At 49.1% G+C, this 15,634-nt stretch overlaps 1 protein-coding gene across 1 annotated transcript in view; it reads right to left on the bottom strand.

The window, feature by feature from the left end:
- The window catches only part of P3H2 (prolyl 3-hydroxylase 2), a 65,553-nt gene extending 51,526 nt beyond the window's left edge, over positions 1-14,027 (bottom strand). The window contains exon 1 of the mRNA XM_069024294.1: positions 13,163-14,027. Coding sequence (XP_068880395.1) covers positions 13,163-13,630 — 468 coding nt within the window. The 5' untranslated portion in view covers positions 13,631-14,027. The remainder of the gene's footprint in view (positions 1-13,162) is intronic.
- Between the last annotated feature and the right edge of the window lie 1,607 nt (positions 14,028-15,634).

Here is a 15,634-nt window from a genome sequence, read left to right as displayed (position 1 = left end):
CACTGACTCTGAGCAAACCGCTCCATAATTGGCCTTTTGCAGCACAGGACATCTTTAATTAATCTGCTACTGTTTATGTGTGCTCTTCCCGCTGGAGCTCACTCACAGAGCACGGACACCACGCGGCGCATCTGACATTCCCCAAATACGTGATGTCAGTCGTGTCTTACAATGCCGAGTGCCTGGTGTGTAATTACTGCACATCAAACTCATCCCACAGATGGGCAAATCAGGGCATGGAGTGCTGGGCTAGAGCAAACCCAGCCGTTCCTGCCCTGCCTCACAGACTGTTCCCGGTGTCTGGGTCACACGCTCCCAAATCAAACACAGTTGTGACCATCAGGCGGTTGCTACATCTAAGCCTGAGGTCTGCCAGATCTCATCTGAGCGCTGTGCAGAATGAAAACCCAACAGGCTGGATTCAACACACGTGGTTCAATGCACAGCTGTGCTTTAGTAAGTCATCAGGCATCAACCTGAGTCACTAGAACAGATGTAAGTCCACGGCAAGTATAGGCACCGCTTCAGCTCTTTTTGTTTCTGCACAAGCTGCGTCACACTCCCTTCCATTTGTCCTAACAACCTCCATCTCAGTGCTTTCAGATTAAAGGACAGATACACCCATACCATAACATATTTTACACAGTTTTATTGCTAATACCAGCAGGTCTCAAATCCAGACACCTGTGAGGACTCTGCTAAATCCATCACCAACTTACAGTGCAGTCCACCAGTCAGAGCAGTTGTCCTCAGCATGGACCAAGATCAAAGTGTGCAGCTCAGAAGGCTTCAAACCCTGCTATTTTCAGCAGCCTTTGGTACATATCTCTGTCTGAAATTCCCTAGCACTGACATCCTTCTGCTGTCACCCATCACTGGTTGGACAAAGTCTCTGATTGCACTCAGCAGCACCCTGGCTCTGAAACAAGAGATAACCGAGTGCTGCTTTTTGGCTCATAATGCTAAGCAAAAGCAGATCTAGTTTTCTGTGCTCAGGACTGCTAAAGCACTAAGTGTAGATAAGAGCAGAGGGCCAAGCTTGCTGGCACATAAAAGGGAGAATACAGCACAGCCAGAATTCTACTGCAGTTTTGCAAAAGGGGAATCTACAAGGATAACCTCCAAAACGCCTGATGATCCTCCTGCCACAGAGGAAACACTATAAAAAGAAAAGCAGATTGTCCCTTCCTTGTCTTCCTGCAATCTTTACTTTTCCAAACCTAGGACTCAAGAGCAAACAGAGCAAAATTAAATATGGTTGAACTCTCAGCTGTCTGGGCTTACCTCTTCTCCCTCAATAGCAGAGAATAAGTTCCAAAGCTGTCATTAAGTGGCTTAAATGAGATGGACAGTAAAGTGATTCATATACTGCACTATTGACCCAGCTGCACCATTGGCAAACCGGCACTTAAAAGCACTGATAGCACCACCAGCATTCTGTTTCACTTAGCACAGTAATCCTTATCACTTCCAAACACAATCCTTCCTAGGCTTGAGTACATTCTTACCCCAATGAAATAATCCTTCACTCAGGGGCTAAGCACTGCTGGCTCTTATACCTGAGCACTCCCTCCCATCTCAGGTGTGCAGCACAGGCAAACACAAGGAGAGTTTTCCTGTTCATCTCCCCAGCTCCATGCACATCTGTGCATGTGAGAAGAGCCTGTGACACTCACCTAGAGCATGCAAGAGCTCAATTGGCAATCCTACTTAGCAGGACTTTGTTACTCAGCACAGGCTGGCTGCAATACCAAAGCAACCCCAAAGACAGCACAGAAGATCCCGAAGGACCTGGAGCCCTTTCTGAGCAGGGTTCCACCACGTAGGAGCTGAACTGTAATATCCACCATGTAAAACAGCAGCAAAGGGACAGGAATGTAAACAATAAGCCTGAAACATGCAAACTTTCACTATCTAATACTTCTCAAAAGCGTCATGAAGGACGCTATGGCTTCTACACTGTGCTTTTCAAAATAGCTGAGTGTACTGATAGCTGGCAACTCACTGACAACTTTAACTTTCAAAGAAAAAGTCCAGATGAATGCTTATTCAGGTCTCTCTACCGGGTTTGGTTTGATTCAAAAAAGAGTAGAGGCTATAAGTGGTTTATTTAGGAGTCAATAATCTAGCCAGATTCCACAGCAAGGATCCAAGAATATATTTGGAAAACAGAAGCACAGTGATTAAAGGAACAGTAATTTGGAGTTAAAAAAACCACTGTAGGAAGCCTTGTGCTACAGTGCAAAAGTAATTTTCTAGGGACTGTTCTGTTGAACAACCCAAAAAGTAATCAGGCTGGAATGAGTCTCCCAAGATGGGAAAATCTCTTTTGTTAAGCTCCGATCTGAGTTTGGCAACATGAAAAGAATCATAGCCTACTCCAACTCCCAGAGCGTCAGCTATCACACGGGAGAGTCCAGCTGCCAAAACTGAATCTGTCCTGAACATCCCAGGCCATCAGGGAGCTACAAGCCTTGTTCTCTCCAAAGCAGTGCCTTGCAGAGCTGCCTCCTGCCACAGTGCTCGCTGCAGCCCTCCCAGCATCCAGGCCTGAACTATGCCGGGGCACTGGGGAACAGCCAGGTGCTGATGTCCCATGGTGTGCTTTTGTGACATCCAAGTCATTGAGGCTACAGGAATGAGACCTCAACCCAGCACTAAAGCACTGGGTGCACGTAGGATCTGCCTTTATAAGGTGGTGAGTCTGGTCAAGGAATGCTCAGGTTACAGGGAGAAAGATTCAGCCAGTTTGGGTGGCAAACTCCAGCAGCAGGAAGGGCAGCTGGGAGAGCATATAAAGGTCCTGCTGATGGCAGACAGGGGTGCAACAGTTTTGGCTCCCCCATGCAGGCAAAAGTGCTGCATGAAGCCTGTCCGAGCCAGGCTTCAGCTGTAACTCAGCTGGAGACCACAGCCCAGACATGAACATTACCTGGGGAGAGCTCTGGGGGAGCCCGAGGATGTCCTTTGTATCCTCACAACACACAGGACATGCCTGCAGTGAGCTACCACAGTCTTGCAGCCCAGCCTAGGCTGCACAGAAGGGACCTGAAGTTGACAGCTGAGTGGACAAGCTGCTTCCTAAAGTGGCACATCACTGTTTTATTTGCTATTTTCCTGCCTTGTAACAGGATCCAAGCTGAAACCAAGTTTTACTAGGTGCACACCAGTGAGCCAAGGTAACTGGCTGGAGGAGCCTGTGACTGACCCTGGAGTGACAACTCCAGAGAAGCAGCAGAGCCACCTGGACACCAGGGTGCAACACTTATGTTAAAGAAAATAGAGTAGGACTGCCAATCAAGGAACCACCAACTGCTGAAAGACATTAATATTTAAGCAAAGGGAACAGTAGTAACCAGCTTCCCCAGCAGCCCACAATGGGATCTGCAGTTAGTGCAGCACCCTGCAGTGCCTACACAGTGTGCTGAGTGTAACAAGGTTATGAAGAGCACAAGATGCAGAAGCACCACTCACTCAGCAAACCCTGTCCCAACCACCTGCTCTCAGCAGCACAGATCAGGACTCTGTATCACCATGCAATAAAAGTCTCTCCCAAAGCAGCATGAATTCCCTCTACACAAACAGCCTTTCCTCACCCACCTCTGGAGCTCAGTGCATTTCAAATTCTTGCTCAACAGCCTGCAAACACATCCCCAGGTTTAGTGCTGCCCACAGGTAAGAAAACTCCTGTCCATTTTCAGCCCCTGCAGCACAGAGACCAGCAGCTCCATAAATAAGAAAAATGGGGATAAGACACAACATATTTTCTTCCCTTTCACTAAAATATTTTGCTTCATCACAGATCCTTTGGATGAGGTTGGCAGCCACAGATGGGGAGTGTTTTCCAGCAGCAGGACAGTGAAACACCACAAGTCAGTGCTTCTCCTTTCAGATTCTTTCAATGAAACTTTGCAGTTTCTCTTCTGCTTCCAAAGACACAGAGTAACTCAGGTCACAGATGCCCCAGCATATATATAAACCTGAGAACAGGCAGTACCTTGGCAAAAAACCACTTTAAAAGCAGCTTTCCAAGCAAGGGAACCAACAGACTGTGCTTCAGTCCCTGGGCAGGCACAGAAACACCTTGGGCAAATATTTTGAAGGATGTTTTCCAACCTCTTTCTCTCTGTACTACACGGATCTTTCCTGCAAAGGAATACTGCTGGCTCCATCTTCAAAAGGAGTTGCACCCGCAGCCCTGGGCATTGAGCTTCAGCACATCTCCCCACTGCACCCTCTGGAGTCCAGCCCTGACCTCACAGAGCTGTGGGTTTAGGCACTGCCCTACCTGCAATACTTTGAGGCAGGATTTGCCCACCCTTTTTTTTCAGGCAGAAGGCTCTGTGGATTCATGTGCTCCCACCTCTAACTTTGACAGGACACAGCAGAGTCTCAGGCTTATCTTTCTGCAGGGACATGATGTGAGATCAAGGCCACCACTGCAGCTGCTTTGGAAAATCCATGGTGAAAAGCAGCATGTCAGTGTCTAGCAACCATTTTTGTGATTTTTCTGATCTTTTTTATTCAGGTATACTGGTACATTCTAGTGGTGCAGACAGTCCATTTCTGACAATGTCCCTTCATTTTCTTCTCCTTCACTAATTTTCTGTGACCTCCCAGATGTTCCCATAACCCTTAATAAAATCTTTAGTGCTGCAAATACAGAATTTTCTCCTGCCCATGGCCAACCCACACTTAAAACCTGCTGACTGCTCTGCACCTCTGGTACTGGTGACATTCTCCCGAGCAGCCTGTCTGCAAACTCTGCCTGACCCAAGAACCAGCATTAAGGCAGGGAGCACGGGACAGTGGCCACTGCCACCAGGCCACCTTTCAATGGCCAGCCAATCACCTCCATGCTGTGAGGGGACACGTTCCCTGTCACCACAGGATGGTCGGCATGGTCCCACACCCTATCTGCTTCCCAGCCCAGCACGAGCACAACTCAGCCTTTCATCCAATCCTGAAAGAACGTGTTTTTCTCCTCTTTTTTTTTTTTCTTTAAGTGAACAAGAAGTTACAAGTGAGTATTTGGCCTTCACAGCTGATGGTCTGCAGCCAAAGCCTGCCATATGTTCCAGCTAATACATGTGGGCTTTGCTTCTCATCCAAGAAAGAAAAAAAAAGGACATTTATAAGTTGGGATTCAGCAGGATCATGTGGGAAGGAAGGGGTGGGGAAGCGATGCTATTTTTGTTACTGTAATTATTTGGTGGCCAAATCCCCGACCCTTGACGTCAGCCCTGGAGGGTCTGTTTAACTGACCAGTTGTCATGGAAAGGAGAAGGACTGGTTGGGATGTACAGGCTGATGAGGTACAGCTCCTTGCTGCCTGAACCCACCCACAGGCAGACCCCCTGCCTTCATTAGTCATCACCAGCTCATGGCCAAGAAATAAAAATGTCAATACCTTATTGCTGACATGTTGGCTGGAAACAAAAGCATCCAGGGAAGTTCGTGCCCTCCTTCCTGCCATCCGTTACTGTTGAAAACTACAGGCCAAGTCCTGATCTCAGCTATCCCAGTGCTAAGGCAGAGACACTCCATGGCCCTCAGCTGGGTCACTCCGGGTTCACACTGATTTATCCAAACTCAGCCTGGCCTCAGTCCAGACTACACACATGGAAATATGCCCTGTGCAGAGTACAGGGGTTCCTACTCCTTGGGAACAAACCCAATCACAATGACTAATTCATACCACCTCCAAAGGAAAAAACTAAGATAAATAACCCCTCAATTCCTTGCTCCAGACATCCAGCAGTGCTTTGAGCCCAGAATCCTGCCAGCAAGGCTCCAACAGTGCTCAGGAGGTTAGCAGCAAATGGCTCTGCTACTGACACGATGGTTTCTCACCACTGCCCATGCCATCCACGATGAAGTCACCAGTTGTACAAGGAAATGAGAATAATCCTTGTTGAAACCTCAGCCACAACTAGAGAGTACTGGGCATAAGTTTGCTTAGCAGGGCTAAACTGCATTGCTCACTCACATGCAGTTCATCATCAGCTGCCGTTTGTTATTCCTGTGGCCAAGGACAACAAAAGGGCTCCGCAGAGGCCAGAGCAGAGCTCTCGGACGTATGGATGAGATTTAACAGGCAGCACAAAAAGCCACTTAACAAATCCCAGCACACCAAGGCGCATGGACGGGGCAGTTCAGCAGCAAGGCTCTGCCAAGGAGCAGCCAGCAGAGGAAGGTGCAAAAACCACAAAAAACTAAGGAGATACAAGAACAGGGAAGGAACAGATTCCTGGGTCACATCCCAGCAAGGAATCTGGTTTCTCCTGCACAACTGGTGCCCAGTTTTGTTCCACTTGGGACATTAACCTAGCTCGTGCACTGAGAGGCCTTTAGATCAACGTCTCAAAAAATCCACTCAAACCATATGAGTCACACCTGCCTCATCCATCATCCAAGCCACGTTACCAGGGATTGCCAAGAAATAAGGAGGAATCCAGGCTTACCTTATTTTCTCCAAAAGACTGAGAAATATTGCAGACTGAGACCCACTGCAAGTGTATTTTGAAGCCCTGGCACGACTGCATAGCCATGAAGTGAGAAAGAGGAATTTGGCAAGACAAAAAGAGCAGCACTGGCTATCAAATGGATGATTACTAGGCCGTATGAAATGAGCTTAGTGGGTCTGAGACCAGTATGTGTTTACTGGTTGTGTCCTGATTTGCTGGGCAGAGCTGTTCTAATTTACTACCAGTTGAAATGATGTGGCAAACTGCAAACAACTGAGTTTTGCTTTTGGATTTGCTCTATTAAAAAAAAAAAAAAACAAAAACAAAAAGACCCAAATACTCGAAAACAAAACAAAACCAACCAGCAGAAAATCACTACAACCAGCTACTCTAATTTTTAGTATATCACCAGCCCATAGTCAAGTCCAAAAAGTCAGGACTGAGTCTCCTCTGAAGAGAGTGAGACACCTTCACCACTGAGACCTGCCTGGTCTGCATTTGCTGGCAGCAGAATTGAATCACTGGGTCACCTCCTTCCATCTCTGACAATACTTTCAACTCAAAACATTTTAGAAACATTTCATTTGAAATGGTCAGCGAGAACAGGAGCAGGGGCAGCTGGGTCAGTGTCCCAGGCTTAAGGCAGGACTAAATATCCTGCTCTAAACCCAGGACACTGACCCAACCATCAAGACTCAGAGTTTTCCATCCCCATAAACTGAGTTTATTTTTGTCCTAAATAATTTTAACTTTCTGAGCACTAACATTTATCCTCTGCTGAGGAGTAGGAATGCTTTCTCAGAAAATCTAAATAAAGAGACGTTCCAAGAGATTAATTCTGGGATCTGTTTATTTATCCAGTATCTGAGTAATACCAATTCTCAAGATTGAAGATAAATAAACACTACTAATAGTAAAAAACAAAATAATAATGATTATCTTTTACTATAGGTCTTTGTCTGAGATGTCATATAAATCCTGCAAAAACAAGACCAACTGCACAGGCAGGCCTTGCAGGACAGGTGGTGCCTGTGGTAAGAAATAGCTGCTCTCCCCAAGACTTTAAATTAAGAGGTTTTACACGTTATTCTGTGTCACTGCCCACGAGATGCTGCAAGTGAAACCATATTTACCCCAAAGGCTGTAGCTCACCCCCAGACAGGACCCCATTATCTGCTTAGGTCCATGCAGCATTGTGGCACGAAGGAAAACTGAGCAAAATGCTCATGGAAAACAGCAGTCCTTGAGTGAAACAAACCAATTCCCTAAGCAACTACATTGGTGTGAATCCAGAATTACTCCACAATCCCTAGGTGGGTAATCCAGATGTCTGTCAAGGAGACAAAAGTCTCTGGCCCTGTGAAACACACAGAGATGGGCAGCAGTGAGTAGTTACTGGAGGTGGAAAGAATTTGGTGGAGGTGTCTCAACAACCATGCTGAGGCTTGGTACAGGCACTCAGACACCCAAACGTGGCTGGTGGAGAGATCACACAAGCACTGGCAGAGGGCAGAACAATCGGACTGGAGAGGTTAAAGGCCAAGGTTTACATACACAACTCTCCTCCCTTGGGTCTGGATCCTCTTAAATAGGGAGTTTTCAAAGGCAGAAGTGGAGTCGGGCAATTATCTGTATCACAAGTGTTTCTGAAGTTTGGGCTCCCACTCTGTCCCTTTTGTTGCTCTTCCGTGGTCTTTTATCAAGTGATTATTGTGTCTGTGCTGCATTTCAGACATCTTGGTGGCGTGGGTGGGCAGGACAGCACGGTGTGACCCAAGGACATGTTCCCAGCAACACCCCCCCCAGCACTGCCCCATCTGCTGCAGTGCGGAAGACCCGGCAGTGAAGACAAAAGTGGAAGTTCTTCCCAAACAAGACCTTTTTTTTTAAAAAAAGGAACAGCTTTAAAGAAAAAATAAACAGCCTCTCCTACAACACGGAAAACCTAAACATTATTGTTTTATGCTTGCAACACATGAAGTCATGATGTTAACAGAACTGAAGAACATCTCAGACATGGCAAGGGGGGACTCAAGACAAAAACAGAATAAGCCAGACATAGTCAGATTCTTGCCCTTTTTGCTCCACCTACAATCTGGCATTACTAAGAGAGAAGCAATGTCCAACATGCTGGGGACTTGTTTTATTTATTGTTTTAAACTGAAGCACAGACTAAAAGGCTTTTACTCATCGAGATCCAAGGCTGGTGGTTACAAACTACATATGTACGATTCCTGCCATGCTTCACTGATGTGCAACGGGGCATTCAGGCAACTAGGAAGACAAGACCACTGCAAGTCAGTATTTACAAAGTGGGAGGAAGTGCTCAGCAAAAGCACACCAATATCCAGAGAAAATTAAAACAGACTATAGCCATCTACCCAGCAAGCAGGCCAGGGAATGCTGTGGCTGGAAACAGGATGAGACAAAGGAAAGAGACCTCAAGGAGCGGGTTGGTAAGGTAGAAGAGAAACAAGGCCTGGTTTTGCAATTGAGACAGTGATCAACTTTTCCAGGTTACTTGTTTTTGGACAAAGCTGATTTTCAGGAGTTAGACCAGGGACTGGAAGTAATGCTCTGTCACAGGCTTCATGGCAGACCATCCAGAGCAAGCTCCAACACAGCTCCTGAGTCAGCAGCTCGCAGCAGCAAACACTGTCACAGTGTACGTTGCGTACATTTCCTCCTCCACTCACTCTCAGAGCTAGAAAAACTCCAAAAAGCAGGGTTAGGAACATCATGGCCTGCAGGCTAGGTTTTTACAGAAAAAAGATGACTAAAGCAGCAAAGCAAGGAGAGGACATGACTAATAAAATATTTAAGAGGGCAAAGAGATCCCACCACACCCACCTGCCAAGCCTAGAGGGTATTTCTTTGACAACGACCAAGCAGCCAGTACACAGCAGACCAGCAGCATTTGGCAAACTGTCCTGCCTGTGGGACATGACAGCAGAAACCCACTGAAGAACCTTTTCACTGTGGGCTGGAGAGCCCAAGACATGCACCGCAAGAGTTAAATCCCATGTTTTCATCTCCTTCTGTTTCCACACCTTCTCAAACCCATCCCACCCTAACTGCCTCAGCTAGCTGTACCCAGGATATTTCCAAACTACCTGAAAATATCAGCTATCCTAGGAAAAGGAGGAGTATTCCTACTTAAATACATGTTGAGAAGCTGCAAAGAAGTCTTACCAATGCATGTGGACTTGGGCTGCTTGTTCAATGCAATTTGTCTACAGTCTGTAGAGTCTGCAGTCAACCTCAGGAGCCTGATCCTGAGTCCAAAGCTGACAGAAACCTTCAGCTGAATCCACAAACTGTCCCATTCCTGCAGTGCACCAGTCTGCCCTCACATCATGCCAGAGTCACCAGAAACACTCAGATCACATCTGTGAAATAGAAAAGTGGTCTTCTGAAGACCACTGTTTCTGTTTCAGAAAAGTACAGATAAATTAGGAAATGATTGCTAGGATGATGGGGAAGATCACATCAGAGGCTGATAGAATGTGTTTTTATAGAGGGATAGCACTGGTATTTCACTACACACATCATCACCTCCCTGCCCCTTTACAGTACTCTATGCAGGAATATCTTGAGCATCTGCTCAGAAGCAAGAGCAATGCAGCCCAGTGCAGCTGTTGCTATTGGCCAGTTTAAAAAGTCCCAAAAAAGCAAAAAAAAAGAAGCAAAAGAAGTCCAAAACTTCCAATTCTAGGACCACTTTTCCGCCAGTTCACTGCAGAGTCTCATTTACATCATCACAACTGGGCCAGGCTGTGCTGGTGCTTGCTCTGCAGTGAGAGACCAGAGGCAGTGGCAGACCCCAGCCTGTTCCCAGGGCACCAGAAGGCAGCAGGAGGCCCTTCCTGCTCCCAGGGCATCTGGGTAGCCCTGCTGCTCCCAAAACAGCAGAGGCACACACAGTGCTGGCCAATGTTTGGCTGTGCATCTGTCCAGCAGAACTGAAAGCCTGTGCTTTTCCTACCCCACAGGAGTGTTGCAAGAATTAGTTCATGTATATTCAGCACCGTTTTTCAAAGTGCTGCACAAGAGCCAAACCCTTCGATTTTTTTCATCTGTTCCTTGCTCTGTCACTCCCTCCTGAAGGGATGTGTTTCTCCCCTCCTGAGAAACAAACAAGCACGAGGTCAGCAAGAGTGGGAGGTGGGAAGAACATTCCAGGCTGCTCCTCTTCTCTCAAACCACAAATGTCACCAAACCCTGCCATCCTCCCAGTCCTCTGTATTACTGCCCAGCATCCTGGCCTCAGCTTGCAGCCTGGGGAGGAGCTGGACAGGGTACACAACAGGGTTTTTAACCTCATCTCATTTCCTCTTGGGTTTCAAGGAGCAAAACACGAGGGTGAAACGGCCACCCCCAGAACTGTGCAGCCTGTCTGTGCACCCACAGCAAGGCAGGCAAGGTTCTGCACAAGCCCTACTTTGCAGCTCCTCTTTTCAGACAAAATGCTGAGCAGATGCTGCAGCCAAAGTCAACCCAGAGGGAGCGGAGCTGATGCATCCCAACCCTCAGGGAACATGCCAAAGCCTTGGCACTCAGCCTTGGCACTCAGGGGTGGTTCACATCTGAGTGTATGACTTTAGACCTCGTGTTTGGTGCAAGTGCAGGCAAATCCCAAGTGGGGTATTTTCTCCTGTGCACAGACTTGTTGAGCCAGAGCAAAAGGGCAGTCCTGGGAGCAGAACTCAGGTACAGGCAGCAGCCAGGTGAGGACGTGGACAAATCACTGCAGGGTGCTCTGTGGGATGAGGTTGGTCAGTGCTGCTTACAAAACCCAAGAGCATCAGAAAGGGTTAAAGAAAAAGGTATTAAAAACACAAACAAATCTAGTCAAAGAGTACCTTCCCTTGGCTCCAGTGCCTGACACCCGGACAGCCGTGCAAATACCGAGAACATCCACAACTCCATCAGAGAGCAGTGAAATCAGTGCTAGCATGAACATAAAATCCTCAGATGTTGCAAAAGCAAATTAAGATGAATCACACATAAAATAAATTTTAAAAGGCCTGTTTTCAACACATTGCTTTGATAAGCTCAGAATACCATTTTAAATGAGGAAAATAACCTCAATCTCAGTAGAAGCACACCTACAAGAACAGCCCATACCCCAAAATCTTCTGGGTAGTAGTAGTCAACCTCAGGAGCCTGAAAATATATCAATTTTACTGAAGTGGAAGACAAACACCCTAATGCTTTGTTAGATGAAAGTTTTTCAGTGAGTTTGACATCAGTGAGTCTGGAAAAAGCTTTGAAATCAGGATAAGAAATCACTTAATTTTTAGCATGACAAATTTTGTGTCACTTCCCACAGATGCTGACACTACATAGAGCATCTTTCATAGTAAGGACCATCAGCTGTACTGGCATTGCACACAAGCCAAATTACAGTTCCAGTTCACTCCCAGGATTTCTTTCAGGAACTCTATGCACCACATGGCCACTAGAGTTTAAGCCAGTGCAGTTCTAGTCCCTGACTTGTAAAACTGACATTAAGGCAATGACAGAAAAGGAAGCATAGAAAAAGCAATATAGCTATGATTTTCCACTTGGTTTCAGAGTGCTGATGGTTTGCCTCCTTGATGTGTGGCTGTGTAAGCACTGCACCACAGGCACCAGAACTTCCTAGGAAAGGATTTGCTTCTCCACCTGGAAATGGACTTCAGCAGAATCACCTTCCCTGTGCTCTGCTATGCAGGTCTTCAACTATTAAGTTGCCTAAAGCAACTAAAAGGTTATGAATGGGCTCAAATAAAGCAGAAATCCAGAGGGAGATGTTCCAGAAATGCTTTAAACATTCAGCTTGGCATGAAACAAAACTCCCACAGTTTCTGTCCTTACTAGTCATGAACAGGAAGACTTACTACAGGTAGCTGGCTTGATAGAGCACAAGTCTTGAATGAATAAGAAAAGCACCATTAACTATCATGGTGTGGGTTGGTGGGGGGGTTGTTTGGGTTTTTTTCCTCTGTTTTTTTTTTTTTTTTCTTCTTCTTCTTTTTGGCAAGGAAGTTCAAAGAGTAACACCATTTTCTCATGTTTTTTACCAGTTATAAGGCAGAAGTTACTGGGATAAGAGGATGATACTCAGGATGTCAGTGGCTGCCAGATACTGACTGCACAGTGTTACTTTGCAGAAATACTGTGAAGTATTTCACATCACATCAGGATAACGACCATCAGGTTCCTGGAGCACAGGTTACATATCCTCCAACTTCACATACGGTCCCAGCTCCTGAAACACGGAATCAGTTCAGCTTGTCTGAAAGGGAAACACCTCTGGCAGAGGGCATTGGGGGGTTACTGAGGGGTTTCTGGGGGCTTTTCTCTGCAAACGGAAGGCAGACAATTTTCAGAATTTTACTATGTTACACTAAAACAAAAACATCCTTTCCCCAAAGCAAACAGAAAAGCCACCCAAAACAAAACAGGAAAGGCACAGGTGAGCCAAAGCTGGACAGAATCCACGTTGCTATCCAGGATTCTTTTTCTCAAGAACTGGCCATGACCACTGACCACACACACCAGTGAGAATGTTGGGGGGACCACACCTGGACGGCTGACAGAGATGGCAGAGGGGGCACAGCTGGGATATTCGGTCTGGAAGCGCGGGTAACCCTTTGGAGAGGGCAGCTAGGAGGGCCGGGCCGGGCCGGGCCGGGCCGGGCGGTGCCTACCTGGATGTATGCGCGCTGCAGGTAGCTGTAGGGCACCCTGCGCTGGAAGTCGGCGCGCACCTCCTCGGCGGCGCGGTGGCGGGACACGGCCCCCAGGCGCGGCTCCTCGCAGCGCCGCACGCAGTCTGCGCGCCGCAGCACCGAGCCGAAGAAGGGCAGGTCCCCGCCGGCGCCCGGGCCCGGCGCCTCCAGCCGCACCTGCGCTCGGCACAGCCGCCGGCACCGCAGCCGCGCCGCCCGCAGCTCCCGCCGGCTGCGCAGCGCCCGCTCCAGGCACCGCGCCGCGCCCGCGAAGTCCCCGCCGTAGTACGCCTCCACCCCGCTGGCGTACAGCGCATCGAAGGGCTCCAGCGGGCCGCCCTCCGCCGCGCACACGCCGCCCGCCGCCGGCAGCACCAGCAGCACCAGCGGCAGCAGCAGCAGCAGCGGCAGCAGCAGGGCCCCCCCGGGCCGGCTCCCGGCTGCCATGCCCGCCGCACCGCCGGGACGCGCCGCGGGCAGCGCGGTCCGGGCGCGCTCGGGGCGATGGGGTCCGGCGGCGGGATGCGGGACGGTCCGGGGCTCCGCGCCGGTCCGGGGCTCCGCGGCGTGCGGTCCGCCCGGCGGGGTCCGCGCCGTGCAACTCGGCGTGGTGCGGTCCGTGCAAGCGGCGCCGTGCAGTGGATCCCGGCGTGGTGGGATGCGGGGCTCCGCGCCGTGGAGTCCGCCCGGCGGGGTGCGGGGATCCGTGCAATGGATCTCGGTGTGATGGGACGCGGGGTTCCGTCAGTGAGAGCGGGGCTCGGTGCAGCGGGCCGGGGCACCGCTGGCGCCGGGGGCCGTGCGCGGGGCTCGGCTGCGGTGGCGGCGGGGCCGCGGCTCCATGCACGCCCGGCCTGTGCCGCCCTCCCGCGCCGCCGGCACCTCTTAAAGGGCCCCGCGCCGCCGGCCCGCCCCGCCCGCGCCGCCGGCCCGGCCCCGGCCCCCCCCCGCAGCGAGCTGGGGGCGCGGAGGGGGCGCGACAGCAGCCGGGGCTGCTCGGAGCATCCCCGCTCCCCTGCGGCCGCAGGGGCTTGTGAGTGACGTCGGGAAATGTAAATCGTCCCGGGGTGATGTCAGCGGCAGCAGCGGCAGCAGCCGTTCCTCCCGCTTCTCCCTGCCGTGCCTCGCACCTCCTCCTGCCGCCCCGCATCTCCGCGCTGGCGTTCTTAGTCGAAGGATGCTTGGTTTTGTCTGCCTGCGAGGCTGCTGTTTGAAGCCGGTTTTTGCTGGGTTCTCCACCCCCCTCGCCCTTCTTACCCCGGCAGCCTCCTGCCTTCGGGAATTCTGCAAATAAATAATCTGGGATGGGCACAGTGAGTGGCTGGCGAAGCTTTCTCAGTTCCCAGCTGTGTGTTTGTCTCGATTCCTCCAAGATTTCTCTGTTCCAATGCTGCAATGCCCTGCCCTGCCAAAAATGTTACTCATTTTTTTTGCATGAATTTTTATGCTTTTTTGTGATGAGACACTTGGCAATGCAGTCTGGTGACACATGAAAAAAAAATATCTTAGTTGGCATTTTAAATAATCTCAGTGTTGAACACCTGTAAACAAGAAGTTTTTCATATTAACACAGTTAATTCGGCTGAAATCAGCTGTTCCTGAGTGAGGGAACCTGGATCTGGCTAGATGCTTTGCTGTAAGCTGTTCTGGGCTCTGCTACTCCGAAGTCTGTGCATACAGCACTGTGCCCAGTAGGGTCTCTCACAAGGCATTGTGGCCTTGTTTTTTTCAGACATTTCAGGAATATCTCTACAGATATTGCCTATATTCTCATAGACTAAAATAGCTGCAAATGGGAGATGCTTGAAATCCACTTGGTCCAGATTTTGTTACTGCATCAAGCCAGATGTTCCTCACGGTCATGCTGTGCATCCCCCTCTGCTGCTCCAGTGACTTTGATCAAATCATGCCTTGTTTATACTGCTGTGTCCAGGATCAGAAACAGGGCTCAGCAGCCTCTCATCGGGCAAGTGGTCAGATTATGGAGTCAGTTTACAACAGTTTCACATAAAGGAAGTTTTTTTCCACATGGCTAGAGATTTACTAGAGTTCTTGGTGAAGATCTTTCCCATCTGGCAAAGATTTCATAACAATTGTCCTTGTTGCTTTCTTGCAAATTGGCACAAAATGTTTTAAAGGTTTGGGTGTCCCTCCACCCTTCTGCCTGCCAGGCTGGCATGCTGGGGAGGGTGTTCACAATGGGGGAGCACAGCACCCTGAAGGGGTATCTGCAGTGGGAGGGGTACGTGCTGTAACCATTTGCCTGGGCAAAACAAAGGTTCAGCTCCAGATAAAGCCTTTTGCAAAGAAAAGTTTATCAGCACTCCTGGGGAGCAGAGGCAACATTATGAGAGGGCTACTTAAATGTTCTCAAGGGTCCCAGAGGTGCCACTGGTGACTGCAGAAATTTAGAGTAGGAGGGAGCTCTGCCCCAAATCACAGGGATAAAAT

This window comes from Aphelocoma coerulescens, chromosome 9 (genome assembly GCF_041296385.1).
Source record: "Aphelocoma coerulescens isolate FSJ_1873_10779 chromosome 9, UR_Acoe_1.0, whole genome shotgun sequence".
Lineage (NCBI taxonomy): Eukaryota > Metazoa > Chordata > Aves > Passeriformes > Corvidae > Aphelocoma > Aphelocoma coerulescens.
Note: the sequence above shows the minus strand (reverse complement) of the source record. Positions and strands in the feature narration are given on the sequence as shown.